The following is a 15,163-nucleotide window of genomic DNA, read 5'->3' on the forward strand; positions in this document are numbered from 1 at the left end:
CCCTCCATTCCTGGCTCGTGGCCTTCAGTTGCCAGCTCATCTTCCTCTGAACTAGCATCTGGAGAACATTCTTCCACATCCCTATTTGTAATCCTTTCCTCTTGGCCTCTTTTCTTTTTTTTAAGCCGGTCACCCTGTGGACAGGAAAGCAGGTCTTCAGTATCATTCTGAAGCCTGGGGACAGTTGTCCAGTCAAGGCCAATCTCAGGACCAAAGGCAAACAATACTGTGGCAAAGGAGAAGATTTGTGCAGTAACGACTCCTGTAAGTAGTAAGGCTCCCCTGATTTGTTATCGTGCTCGTCGATTGCCAGGATTTCTTGAAGAGACTTTACTGTTAGTTTTGCAACAGTTTATTTATTTATTTATTTATTTTGCAAGCTGCAAAAAACAGGAAAGAAAAATAAAGTTTTTGTCAAGACGGATTGTTAAAGCAATTTTCCTTTTATTTAACATTACTTTCCAAATGCTTAAAACTAGATTCTTGTAGTTACTTGGATCTAGTTTTTAATGTTGAATTGTATCCTATCGATGGTTTAGAACTTCCTCCCTTCGGAAAGAATTTGCATAAAAATTCACCTGTTCACATTCTATACTGAGTTCTTTTCCAAAGGGATGGTTTATAGGGAGAACGACTCATTTTGTAAGACCTCATATGATAAGTAGGGATACTGTGGCTCAGTGGCTAAGACGCTGAGCTTATCAATCAATCAATCAATCTTTATTACAGTCACACACCAACAAATAAAAGCATTAAAACAATAGCACTAGGAGTACAACAATAATAACAATAAATGTTTTTAAATAAAAATTTAATATTTTAAAATTTAGAAAAAGTACTTCCTATATGTAAGGGACATGGTGGCTCAGTGGCTAAGACTCTGAGCTTGTCGATCGAAAGGTCGGCAGTTCAGCGGTTCGAATCCCTAGTGCTGCGTAATAGGGCGAGCTCCCGTTACTTGTCCCAGCTTCTGCCAACCTAGCAGTTCGAAAGCACGTAAAAAATGCAAGTAGAAAAATAGGGACCACTTTGGTGGGAAGGTAACAGGGTTCCGTGCACCTTTGTCATTTAGTCATGCCAACCACATGACCACGGAGAGGTCTGGCTCTTCGGCTTTGAAACAGAGATAAGCACCGCCCCCTAGAGTCAGGAACGACTAGTACATATGTGCAAGGGGAACCTTTACCTTTATATGATAAGTAGAGGTTCAGGTAAGTTAACATGCTTAATAGAATGGAATAGAATAGAATTTTATTTTATTTTTTTATTGAAAAGTTTTACAAAAAGTTTACATATTTCCCCCCCCCTTCCCTGCCCCAACCTCCCCCCTCCCCCCTCCTCTTCCCAGAACAAATTACAGGGTATAACCTTCAACAATCATGATCAATCCTAGTCTAAATAATTATAACATTCCACATCTCTTGTTCCTTCAATTCCCTAATTACCCCCCTAACTTGATTACTTAAAGACACACCAAATATCTATATAGTCATTCATAACCTATCTGCAATTTCTTATTCCGATATTTATTTTGAATATAATCTATCCATCTTCTCCAGTCTCTTAAATATCTTTCATTTGAATGATCCTTCAAGTACGCCGAGTTTTTTGCCATTTCCTCTAGGTTTGTAACTTTCATTGTCCACTCTTGGATTGTAGGTAAATCTTGCTTCTTCCAATATTGTGCCACCAACAATCTTGCTGCAGTTATTAAATTCAAAATCAGTTTAATCTCTATAACTGTACAGTCCGTAACTATACCCAGCAGAAACAGCTGTGGTGTAAATTTCAACCTCTTTTTAAGAATATTTTGTAAAATCCACCATATTTTTATCCAAAACGCTTTAACCTTTTTACATGTCCACCAAATGTGAAAATAAGTGGCATCCTCACAATTACATCTCCAACATTTTGTTTGTACATTCGGATACATACGAGATAACTTTTTTGGATCTAGCTGCCATCTATAAAACATTTTATAAAAGTTCTCCCTTAAATTTTGCGCTTTAGTAAATTTCACATTTGTCACCCATATTTTTTCCCAAGTTTCCATCATTATTGGCTGTTCAAAATTCTGCGCCCATTTTATCATACAGTCCTTAACTAGCTCTGTTTCCGAGTCCATCTCTATCAGTATATTATACAATCTTTTTATGTGCATTGGACTTTGGTCTCTATACATTGTATATATTTCATATACAAATATATGAAATATCACACACACACACATACACAGATAGATATAGATAGATACACATACACACACACTATATATGTGTGTATGTGTATATTTATGTGTATGTGTGTGTGTCTGTATATAGAATAGATAGAATTCTTTAATGGCCACGTGTGTTTGGGCCCACAAGGAATTTGTCTTGGTGCATACGCTCTCAGAGTACATAAAAGAAAAGATACATTCGTCAAGAATCATAAGGTACAACACTTAATGATAGTCATAGGGAAACAGTCATTATAAATCTTAAGGATACCAGCAACAAAGTTACAGTCATACAGTCATAAGTGGGAGGAGATGGGTGATAGGAACGAGGAGAAGATTAATCGTAGTGCAGACTTAATAAATAGTTTGACAGTATTGAGGGAATTAGTTGTTTAGCAGAGTGATGGCATGGGGGAAAAAAACTGTTCTTGTGTCTAGTTGTTCTGGTGTGTAGTGCTCTATAGCGTCGTTTTGAGGGTAGGAGTTGAAACAGTTTATATCCAGGATGCGAGGGGTCTGTAAATATTTTCACAACCCTCTTTTTGACTCATGCAGTATACAGGTCCTCAATGGAAGGCAGGTTGGTAGTAATTGTGAAGTAATTGTTACAAAAAACAAGCAGAAAGAAAAAAAAGCCTTGTTTATTTGATTTCAAGTGTGTCTGTAACAAAAGATACTTCAGGGCATATCAGGTGAGAAATTTCAGGCACACTATGCTATCTAAACATAATGAACCTTTTCAAGTAGCCGTGTCTACTCCCAGGCTCATTATTATTATTATTATTATTATTATTATTATTATTATTATTATTATTGGTTAATCTTTAGTGAGATTCACAGCCTTTGAGGCTGGTTAATAGCTCAGCAGCTCGAGTCCTAACCAAGGACTTAGGAACTGTTAAGGTATCGTCGGAGGATGTAAGCTGTTCCGAGTAAGGTGGGTTTTTGTAGAGTCAAAATGTTCAAGTCCGGCAAATTTAGAATTTCTAAATAGCGGGGTAGCCCTTTGGGTATTGCTCCAAGGGCTCCAATTACAATCGGGACAACACACGATTTCTTTTTCCACAGTTGCTCAACTTCAATTTGTAAGTCCCGGTACTTTGTGATTTTTTCTTGCTGCTTATCTTCAATTCAATTCTTCTTAATTCAATTCAATTCAATTATTATTATTATTATTATTATTATTATTATTATTATTATTATTATTATTATTATTATTATTATTATTATTATTATTATTATTATACTGCCCTTCTCCCGAAGGACTCAGGGCGGTGTACAGCCTATTAAAAACACAAAAATATACAGACATCAATTAAAAAATAATTAAAATTATTAAATAATTTCGCCCCAAATTAAAACCCAAAAAATTTAAAACACCCAATTTAAAATCATTTACATTGATAGCCCGGCCTGGCGGAACAGCAGGGTCTTGAGGGCACAGCGAAATACACGGAGGTTGGAGATCTTGCACAATTCCGGGGGCAGTTCATTCCACAGGGCAGAAGCTCCCACAGAGAAGGCCCTCCCCCTGGGTGTCGCCAGCTGACATACCTTGGCCGATGGTACCCTAAGGAGCCCCTCTCTGTGGGAGCGGACTGGCCGGTGGGAGGCTACTGGTGGCAGAAGTTGGTCTCGAAGGTACCCGGGTCCTAAGTCATGGAGTGCTTTAAAGGTGGTGACCAACACCTTGAATCGCACCCGGAAGACCACTGGGAACCAGTGCAGCTCACGCAGGAGAGGTGTCACATGGGCACAACGAGTCACGCTCATGGCAGGTGCTGCAGAATACCATAAACATGCAGCTGCTTTTAAGAGTTTGCAGACAAGTTCCCTGATTGTGCCCCTTGTGTGCTCCAAAAGCCCCTTTTTGGAATTACATCAATAATTACACAGCCGAGCAAGGAAGGATTGAAGCTGCCTCCCCCTCCGAAATGTTCCGTTGGCCAACTAAATGGCATTTTGTGTTTCAGATGTTGCAATCCACAACAGCGAGTTGATGTCTGGCAGCATGGACAAGGGAACGTTGGGATCCGGATCGAAGAATAATATATTCTACATTTTACTGAGAGACTGGGGCCAAGTTGAGGCAGCTGATGCTATGTCAAGGTTAGCCCGGCTGGCTCCTGTCTACCTCTGTAAGTATCTTGAAATGTGCTTTTCCTCTTTAATTTGATGCTACCTTTGAATTTTCCTTTGTTCTTTTGCCACTGTTGATTTTTACCTTCACAGTGATGCAGTAAAAGAGATTAGTTTGGGTCGGCCCAAAATATCCTCCCGCTGAGTTTCTATGGAGATTCTCAGTCCTCCAGGTCATGGTTGTCCCAAAGGTGCTTTTTTTCAAGTGGCAACTGGACTTTCTGGTTTTTCTTTTGAAGACGTTTCATTTCTCATCCAAGAAGCTTCTTCAGCTCTGACAGGATGGCGGGGAATGGAAGGATTTACATTCCTTGCAGACAGCTGGTCATTTGCATCCTTTTAGAGGGTCCTTGAGGTTCACCTGGAGGTTTACCTGTGTCCTCAGGGTCACCTGAGTGGTACTCTTGGTTCCTGTAGTCTGCATTTTTTACCTCTAGAAATCCATTCCTACTCCCACACCATTCAAAGGGTGTTCAGCCCAAATTGTATAGCTAAAAGTCTGTAGAGATTCTCAGTCATCCAGGTCATAGTTGTCCCAAAGATGCCTTTTCAGGAGGCAACGGGACTTCCTTGTTTTTTTCTTTTCAAGACGTTTCGCTTCTCATCCAAGAAACTTCTTCAGCTCTGACAGGAGAGTGGGGAATGGAAGGATTTATATTCCTTGCAGACAGCTGGTCATTTGCATCCTTTTAGAGGGTCCTTGAGGGCACCTGGAGGTTTATCTGTGACCTCAGGGTCACCTAAGTGGTGCAAATTGTTGTAGAGCCTTCTTGGAATTGTTGAAAGGACTGTGCTTCTTTCTCCAATCTAAATATAAATATAAATCTTTCCATTCCCCACCATCCAGTCAAAGCTAAAGAAGCTTCTTGGATGAAAAGCAAAACATCTTCAAAGAAAAAGCAGACAGTCCAGTTGCCTCTTGAAAAAACACCTTTGCGACATCCTCCGCTGAGCTTTAGAGAAGAATGCAAATTGTTATGGCAGCCTAGGACGAGTGCAAATAGTTGTGTGCCCTTGCACAACAACAAAATCAGGAACTTATGCTGAGAGCAAGGAACACTTCAAGCAGCAGTTGTTTAGTGATCTTTTTACTCTGCCCTATGAAAGAATCCATCGCTCTCCACATATATATACATATATATATATTTTAAAAAGATATTTTTGTTAAGAGTTTATTGTAGCATAAAATGCAAATGAAAATGAAGATCAAAAGAAAACGGCTAAGAGGTACAAGATAAGAAGAAGAAAAAGGGGGGGGGAAATAACAGTTACTTCCAACTCTTTTCAGTACACTAGAATGCAAAATACAGTTACAGCTTCAGCTTCTGTTTTACATGTTTAGTATCTACAAGCCGTTTCCATAGCTACAAGATTAATCCAATCGTCAAACCCTGAAATCAATGTTTCACTTTTCTTCCTTTTTTGAATATAAAGTCCAGAAGTGGTTTCCAAGTGGGAACAAAACTGGATCAATTCTTCACTCTATTTAAAATCATTACTAATGTTTTTTTTTTTTTTTTTACTAATTGAAATAATCTCCATGGCTCTTTATATATTAAGAAATTGCAAACTGTTGGTATGCAGTGCCACGTTTCACATCTTTAAACCATGATAAAGATGTGAACATTTTAAAGATGTGAACGTTCTACAGACCCTTCGCATCCTGGACATAAATTGTTTCAACTTCTACCCTCAAAACGACTCTATAGGGCACTGCACACCAGAACAACTAGACGCAAGGACAGTTTTTTCCCTGAATGCCATCACTCTGCTAAACAAATAATTCCCTCAACACTGTCAAATTATTTACTAACAGACTATTAGGATGATTCTCCTCATCCTTCCTATTACCTATCTCCCCCCACTTATGACTATAACCATGTTGCTAGTATTTTTACGATTTATATTGTTTTATTTGTTTTCTAGTATGATTTGATTGCTTATTAGTATCCTATGACTATCACTTAAGTGTTGTATCTTACGATTCTTGATGAATTTTTTTTCTTTTTTTTCTTTTTATGTACACTGAGAGCATATGCACCACAGACAAATTCCTTGTGTGTCTAATGACACTTGGCCAATAAAAAATTCTATTCTATTCTATTCTATTCTATTCTATTCTATTCTATTCTATTCTATTTTCTAATCTATTCTATTCTATTCTCAATACATTCTATTCTATTCTATTCTTATTCCATTGCATTTCTATTCTATTCTATTTTCTATTCTATTCTATTCTATTGCATATATTCTATTCTATTCTTATTCCATTGCATATTCTATTCTATTCTTATTCCATTGTAGATTCTATTCTGTTCTATTCTATTCTATTCTATTCCTTTCTTATTCCATTGCATATTCTATTCTATTCTATTCTATTCTATTTGCCTATACTGCATACCCAAATGTATAAATATTGAATCAAAATATGGTAGTCATAGGATACTCCTGGTATCCTATGTGCGATTGTCTCCCCTAACCTATACTTCCATCATAAAGTGGTTGAGAACCAACCCTTTGGAAATATTCTCTTGGGTGTCCAGTGAAAGTACTTCTTTAAAATAACCTCACTGTCAGGGTTCCAAGTAATAGACCCATAGCAAGCAAAACTCGAAAGCAGATGGATTCCTCAAAGAAGAGCTTTATTGGATATATCAATTTGGCACAGATCTGGTGAAAACCGTCTGTCAGGTTTTCAGGCCGTCTTCAAATAAATTGCGTCTCAAACAAAGTCTTTTTTGAAACAAACTTCCATTTTATTTAGCACGATAACTTTTACACTGACTCCATGCAGCCAGCACTGAGGTGCTGACCCAAAATCCCTCCTCTCTTCCCTCCACTCCTCTGCATTCATTGGCCATCTTCCCAATCATTCACCCCTAATCTACTGCTCCAACTCAAAGAATTCCCCACCACCACCATCCATCTCCTAGGGGACATTATCTCCAGCTAAAATAAGTAGGTGAAAGGCAGCCGTCCCGTTGCAGACACTTGTGTTCTCCTTCTCATGTCAGCACTAGGATAAATGCATCTTGACGGGCTGACACCGACTCTGAAGGTTCCAGCAGTTTTCACCTAATTAAAAGTAAAAGTTTTCCCTCAATCCCAAACAATCAGTCACATGATCCAATCAAGGCGCTGTCTGGTTGCCTGCTGACATCACTCTTCCCCTCTCTCTGGCCACCTGTGGGAATGTCCTTGGTTCCCAAGAGAAAGTATTTTATTTTGGCTACAAAACCCCAGCTATCTCTAACCCCCACCCTCCCTATCCCAGTGTGGCAACACTGAAGCTCCAAGATGGCTTTGGCCAGATCAGCTACAGGGTTGACACCCACCCTAAGATCCTAAGGCAGTGGCCCCCAATCTTTTGGGTGCAAGGGATAGGTTCCATGGAGAGAGAGTTTTCCACGGACTGGAGGGGTTTTGGTTTTGCATGCTGCCTGCATCCCACGGATGGGCCTTTGCTCATTTCCACACCGTAGAACGTTGCCAGTCCACACACTGGAGGTTGGGGACCCCTGTTCTAGGAAATACAGTGATATTCTTTAATAAGAGCGTAAAGCATGGATGGGATTCAGCCGGTTCGGATCGGTTCAGGCGAACCGGATACTAATTTTATATCTGATTGCCGAACCGATAGTTGCAAGGACTGGCTGGCCCTGTCCACCCAGCCCTTCCCAGGAGTCTCCACGTGGCCCATTTTGGATACCAAGTAAGTGCAGTGCCCGCACGGAGGCTCTGGGAAGGTAAAAAACGGGCCTTCTGGAAATCTGGAAACGGGCCCTATTTCTGGCCTCCAGACAGCTTCCAGACCTCTGGGAGGCTGTTTTCACCCTCCCAGAGGCTTGAGGAAAGCCTCTGGAGCCTGGGGAGGGCAGAAAACGGGCCTCCCAGAAGTGCGGAAATGTGACTGTTTCTGGCCTCCAGAGGGCCTCTGGAGCCCGGGGGAGGCTATTTTTGCCCTCCCAGAGGCTTGAGGAAAGCCTCCAGAGCTTGGGGAGGGTGAAAACACCCCCCACCCCCGCTGTGGTGCAGGGGCAGAGTAGACCACGCCCACATTGGCCACACCCACCCAGCAACCAGGCAGAGAACCGGTTGCTAAAATTTTTGAATCCCACCCCTGGCCTAAAGTATTTATTTGTCAGAATGGGGTGACCCAATTCCTATACCGAAAAGAACTTAAAAGTCTTGGCAGCCAGAACCAACAAAAGAATCACCTCACAATCCTCTCATGTAAAATGTTCTCCTTTACTGCAAGTATGCTGATGCAGACGTTTGTTCTTTCTTTGCCACTGCATAGCTAATCGTGGGTTTTCCATTGGAATTGGCGATGTCACTCCCGGCCAGGGCTTGCTGAAGGCAAAATACGAACTTCTGAATGCTGGCTACAAGAAATGCGATGAATATATCGAAGCCTTGAAGACCGGAAAGCTACAGCAGCAGCCCGGCTGCACAGCGGAGGAGACACTAGAAGTTAGTTATAACCCTTTATGCAAATTTTAATTTATTTACTAAGTTTATATGCCGCCCATCTCGCCATCAAACGACTTGTCAACTGTCCAGTTGACGAATCCAGAAAGAAGACATTATTTTACCAAGAGTTAAACAAACAACAACATTGGCACAGAAGAAACAAAACCAGCTCTGCATTTTCCACACAAAAACAAGCATGATTATTTTTCCCCTTTCCCTAGGGGCCACCCACAGTCCATTACGTCCACTAATCACTTCTGCTGATTTTGTTATGGGAACCTGCTGGCCACGCTGGGACACCTGCTCGGTGTGCCCTTGAGCTGGAAGCAATGTCTCACGGGAACCGACGGATGCTTAGATGCCATTCCTCCCCACCCTCACATTTCATTCTATCCCCCTCCATTTCGTTGTCAAGCCGCGAGCAAAGCGGAATGTACGTGAAAATGCGAGTCAGTCTTAACAGCGAGTCTAAGTGGTTTCCAGCAAAGATAAAACCAACAGTACAAAACATTAAAATATTAAAACAATGAATGTTAACATTAAAATTAACAAAGATAGCTGAGGAAGGAAGCAATGTATAAATTAATGAGTAATATGACAGTTTTCCTGACAGAACAGTTAATCAGTGGAACAACTTGTCTCCAGAAGTTGCGAATGCTCCAACGTTGGAAGTTTTTAAGAAGAGATTGGATAACCATTTGTCTGAAGTGGTGTAGGGTTTCCTGCCTAAGCAGGGGGTTGGACTAGAAGACCTCCAAGGTCCCTTCCAACTCTGTTATTCTATTCTATATGCATGTCAAGTTCAGAAATTGGATCCAGCACAGGTCTGTTTTCCCTTTAACAGTATTGTAAAGTCTGCAGCGGGTGCGGCGTAGCCATTAAAATTCAAACTCCTGGTTTATTATGATTTGAAATTAAAAAACGAGGCAGCTCCTCTTGATTTCTCTTGCCACAGAAGCTACGTCCTCTTTTAGTTCTGAAAGAAACACTGCAGGACAAATTCTTACAATTAGTAATCGCTAACAGTAGTCTGATCCCCTGGGAAAATTCAGAGCGATTAATCTTTTGTCTGTTATTTTGGGGTACTTTGTTCTATTCCAAACAATATGTGTTGGATTGCTATCTTAAGAATAATGTCAACTTCTGATTAGACCCGGTTATAACGAAATGAAAACAGGCAAATTCTTGTAAGCATTGCTTGTTAATCAAGACTTTTTCCTAGGCCCTGATTCTGAAGGAACTCTCTGTTATCCGAGACCACGCTGGCAGTGCCTGCCTTAGAGAACTAGACAAAAGTAACAGCCCCCTCACAATGGCCGTTTGTGGTTCAAAAGGTAGGATTGACCATCCAATTTCACTTTGCTCTCCGTCTGTGTCTTAAACCAGCTGGATGCAGCTCAAGCTGTGGACAGGCTTGCCTGCATACTGTATTTTTCAGAGTATAAGACAAACCTTTTTACCCCAAAAAAGAGGGTGAAAATCTGGGTGCGTCTTATACACCAAATGTAGCCCGCCCAACCTCTCAAACGGAGGTTTCAGAGGCTGAAAAAAGCCTCAGAAACAAAGCTTCAGAAAAAAAAGCCTCTGAAAGTAAGCTTCAGAAAAAAAGCCCCCAAACAGAGCTTCAGGAAAAAAAGCCTCTGAAAGGAAGCTTCAGAAAAAAAGGCTCAGAAATGAAGCTTCAGAAAAAAAGCCTCCGAAACAGCTTCAGAAAAAAAGCCTCTGAAACTTCGCTTCAGAGGCTTTTTTTTCTGAAGCTCTGTTTCGGAGGATTTCAGACAGAAAAAAAAGTTTTTTTCTGAAACAGAGTTTCAGAAGTTTCAGAGACTGAAAAAAAAGCAAGGCACAGAGCTCACAACCAAAGAACCTGTTGCTAAAATTCACCTCTGGGAACAGCTGATTGGGGGTATTCCAGGAGGTCGATCCACCCACCAATCAGCTTTTTTCTTATTTTTTTCCCCAAAACTAAGGTGTCTTATATTCCTGTGCATCTTATACTCCGAAAAATACGGTATGTCCATTCAGACTTGCAGGTTGCTTTTTCAGCTCTGTTTGGTAATTTCTCACCATGGATCATTTAAATCAGATCTTCTCCATGTTGTGCAAACATAGTCAGAATTGCTGGGGAAGGATTTATTTTCCACTTTTTAGGTGAAAGGTTATGTCTCTTTTTAGTAGACCGCGGGGGCTTCATGGACACATCCCTGTGCGCTTTTTCAGCAGGGATGCAGAAGTGGTTAGCCATTGCTCTCTTTCTGGTTGACTTTCATCCTTCCAGTTTCTCAGGTACAAGGATCAGGACTATATTTTAGTAGCAACACCAATAGCACTTACTTATATACCTCTTCAACAGTTCTTCACAGCCCTCTCTAAGCAGTTTACAGAGTCAGCCTATTGCCCCCAACAATCTGGGTCCTCATTTTACCCACCTCAGAAGGATGGGAGGCTGAGACAACAGCAGTCACACTAGCACTTAGACTTACCGTATTTTTCGGAGGGTTTTTTTTTTTCCTGCCTCTGAAACTTTTCCTGCTTCTGAAAGCCTCCAAAACAGAGCTTCAGAATAAAAGCCTCTGAAGCTCTGTTTGTGGGCTTTTTTTCTGAAGCTTCGTTTCTGATACTTTTTTCAGCCTCTGAAACCTCTGTTGAGAAGGTGGGTGGGGCTACATTCAGAGTATAAGACGCACCCAGATTTTCACCCTCTTTTTTGGGGGGGAAAAGGTGCGTCTTATACTCTGAAAAATACGGTATGTACCGCTTCACAGTACTTTTACAGCCCACTCTAAGCAGTTTACAGAGTCAGCCTTTGGCCCTCAACTATCTGGGTCCTCGTTCAACCAACCTTGGAAGGATGTCAGGGTTCCAAGTAACACCCCCAACCAAATCAAACTCCAAGCTTGAAGTTCCTCAAAAGCTAATTTTTATTAGAGATGTCATATTGGCACATCTGGGAAAACCCAAATCTGAAAGCTTCCGGGTTTTCCTCACCCAAAAGAAAGTTCAAGTCCTTGCCCTTCACCCACATGTCCACCACACCGCCAATCAGGTACCCTCCGGAACAGACGATACATCTTCATTCTTCTCAGCACAGCTGCAGGGCACAACGGCCTTGACTTTCTAAAAAGAATTTTATTTTGACTACATATCCTCTTCACTCTATACAATCCCCACCTCCCATTTTCCAACAGTAGAATTTGTGGCAGGCCTGAAGCCTGAAGGCTCAAAGGTAGAAAGATGGCTTCCAGGTCTGACAGGAAGGCTGAGTCAACTATGGCTGTGGGCAGGGTTAGCCTGAAATATTGCATTCTAACCACTGCGCCTCCTAAGTTAAGTTGCAGCACAGAAGATTTATTAAGCCTATTCACAAGAATCTAGTCAACTAAAGTTAAACATTTAAATTGGCACCAAATAAGGAATTCAAAGGGGATTGAACTTGGATTATTTGTGACAGCGTAAGGACTCTAAGCTGATGACATGTTTAACTCTGCCTCCTTCCCCCAGCTCTGCCTACTCTTCTCTACCTACACAGTTCACCCTAAAGCTCTGAGATTTCCTGGTAGGCTCTTCTCTCACCATTATTCAGACCTGGCCATATTTTGTTTTGGGGTTTTTTTTTAAGCTCAGCTGGTGGTGTAGGGATTGCTTCACAATCAATCAGAGAATAAAATCATCTCAAGGAGAATTTATTCACAATGAATGCAACATTATAGGATACTGCAGGGGTGTCAAACTCAACGTCTGTGGGGCCAGCCTGGGGTATCAAATTCAAGGCCCGCGGGACCGGCCTGGAAATATCAAAGGACCGGCTCGTGGTGCCTCTGCCGGCCGAAAACAGGCCGTGTGGCCCATTTTTAGCCCCTTTTCGGCCAGCAGAATGCTGCAGGAGGCCATGGAGGGTGAAAATGAGGCAAGGGGAAGCCCCGTATGGCCCTCCGTGCCCCGTTTTGGCCGGTAAAGTACTGCAGGAGGCTGTTCAGGCACAAAACGGGGCAGAACTTTGGCCAGCAGGGTGTTGCAGGAGGCATCTGTCCCGTCTCCCTTCCGCCACCCCCACCCCCACCCCACAGGCCCGCAGAGGAGAACTACAATGCTGATCTGGCCCTTGAATAAATCTAGTTTGGCACCCCTGGGATAGCGGAACAAGTTTTCTATATTGACTTTTGATATTTTACTTTTCGTCATAGAATGGATGGGGGGGGGGGAACAGCATGATAATGTGCTTGCTTTCAGTCAGGAGAAAAAACTGCCGCTGACCTTCATTGCTGTCATTTTTTTTTTCCCTCATAGGATCCTTTATTAATATATCCCAGATGATTGCTTGTGTAGGTCAACAAGCCATCAGTGGGTCACGAGTGCCCGATGGCTTTGAAAATCGATCCTTGCCTCATTTTGAGAAGCATTCCAAGGTAAGGAGCCTGGGAGGTAGATAAGACCTCGGCAATATTGTCCAATGAAGATGTGTGGTGAAAACATAAGATGAAGGGGAACGTTTGATCCAGATGATGTTGGTGTTGTTATGATCTTCGTCTTGATTCCTGGAGACCACAATCCCTTGCGGTTTTCTTGGCAACATTTTCAGAAATAGTTTACCTGTGCTGGGTTGTCTTTCATCTTTCCAGATTAAGGGTGAGGGAAAGAAGCTGACCCAAAACCAGAAACAGTTGCCTCCCATGCCTAGAACCATGCCAAAGGAAGACCTAGAACCATGATGGCGAACCTTTTCAGCACCGAGTGCCGAAATGGGAGTGCACGCGTGCAGGGGAGCACTGGAAACCGGAAGAGCAGCTCCCCGTTGCACACATATGGGAGTGCCGGAAACCGGAAGAGCAGTTCCCCAGTGCTCACGTACAGGAGTGCCGGAAACTGGAAAAACAGTTCCCTGGCACGCATGTGCATTCTGGGAAGCTCAGCTTCTGGTTTCCGGGGTGCACATGCGTGCCGATCCCCTGGATGTCCGGTTTCTGGCGTGCATGCGCACTCAAAGACCAGCTAGCCAGTGCGCATACATGCGCCGGAAACCAAAAGCTCAGCTTCCCGGCACACGCATGCACACCAGGAAGCTGCTCTTCCGGTTTCCGATGCTCCCACATGCGCGAAGACCAGCTGGCTGGCGCGCATGTGCACGCTGGAACCCGGAAGAGCAACAGGCGACGGCTGGAGTGCCCAGAGAGATGGCTCTGCGCGCGACTTCCGGCAGGCTTGCCATAGGCTCGCCATCACGGACCTAAAATATTGCTCTCCTTGTTCCTAGTTTAGCATCTTTGGCCACTGTGCCAATCCAGTCTCACAAAATGACAGCTAAGAGTCATTCAAATCTTTCAGGTCTTCCTCTGGATGAAAGTGTTCGGTTTATTTAGGAACAGTTGACCTGTGCTATGAAGTTCCTACAAGGATAATAGGACATAATCATTTTGAACAGTTAATAGCCACAATCAGAATGCTGATTGCTGCTGTTTGGATAAAGAACCAAAACACCATGTTTTAGACACAGGACAGAATGTGAATCTTATTCTATAAATACAAGGCATTTCTTGTTGGGTAGCTTGTCCAGGTCTCTTCATTTGGGAAATGGAGAGAATTTTGGGACTTTGGGTTCCTCCCAGGAAGTGGAATCCTGCAGGTCCCACCAGGAAATAGAAGATGCTATTTGTAATGGAATAAAGCTGGAAAAGTTTGGCATAAGGCTTTTTTTTTTCCTACTGGCACCATAACACACCCGCTAGAAAAATACTCAGAATAACAAGGGACCTTAGAGGTCTTCTAGTCCAACCCCCAGCTCAAGCAGGGTACATGGTCCCAGACTAGCTGTGGTTCTGAAAAAGAATTAAAGTCACACTAAATTACTATCGTGGCCTAGGAGAATTGCTGGGTAATCTTGAGTAGTAATCTTTGCCTCCAGAAGTTGTGGGTGCCCCAACACTGGAGGTTTTTCAGAAGAGATTGGACAAACCATTTAGACCCAGATTAACAGAGTTGGAAGGGACTTTGAAGGTCATCTAGTCCAACCCCACACCCAAGCAGGAGACCCTACACCATTTCTAACAAATGGCAGTCCAGTCTCTTCTTGAAAGCCTCCAGCGATGAAGCTCCCACAACTTCCAAAGGCAACTTCTGTTCCATGGGTTGATTGTTCTCACTGTCAGAAAATCTCTCCTTATTTCTAGGTTGAATCTCTCCTTGCTCAGTTTCCATCTATTATTCCTTATCTGGCCTTTGGGTGTCTTGAAAAATAGCTTGACCCCCTTCCTCCTCTCTGCGGCAGCCCCTCAAATATTGGAAGACTGCTATCCTGTCTCCCCTGGTCCTTCTCTTCACTAGACTAGCCATGCCCAG

At 42.5% G+C, this 15,163-nt stretch overlaps 1 protein-coding gene across 1 annotated transcript in view; it reads left to right on the top strand.

The window, feature by feature from the left end:
- Nucleotides 1-15,163, top strand: part of POLR3A (RNA polymerase III subunit A) — a 64,418-nt gene that overhangs the window by 25,408 nt on the left and 23,847 nt on the right. The window contains exons 14-18 of the mRNA XM_034423999.3: nucleotides 126-264; nucleotides 4,192-4,356; nucleotides 8,658-8,830; nucleotides 10,053-10,164; nucleotides 13,118-13,236. Coding sequence (XP_034279890.1) covers nucleotides 126-264; nucleotides 4,192-4,356; nucleotides 8,658-8,830; nucleotides 10,053-10,164; nucleotides 13,118-13,236 — 708 coding nt within the window. The remainder of the gene's footprint in view (nucleotides 1-125; nucleotides 265-4,191; nucleotides 4,357-8,657; nucleotides 8,831-10,052; nucleotides 10,165-13,117; nucleotides 13,237-15,163) is intronic.

This window comes from Pantherophis guttatus, chromosome 6 (assembly GCF_059756535.1).
Source record: "Pantherophis guttatus breed Tessera chromosome 6, ASM5975653v1, whole genome shotgun sequence".
NCBI classification, from domain to species: Eukaryota; Metazoa; Chordata; class Lepidosauria; order Squamata; family Colubridae; genus Pantherophis; species Pantherophis guttatus.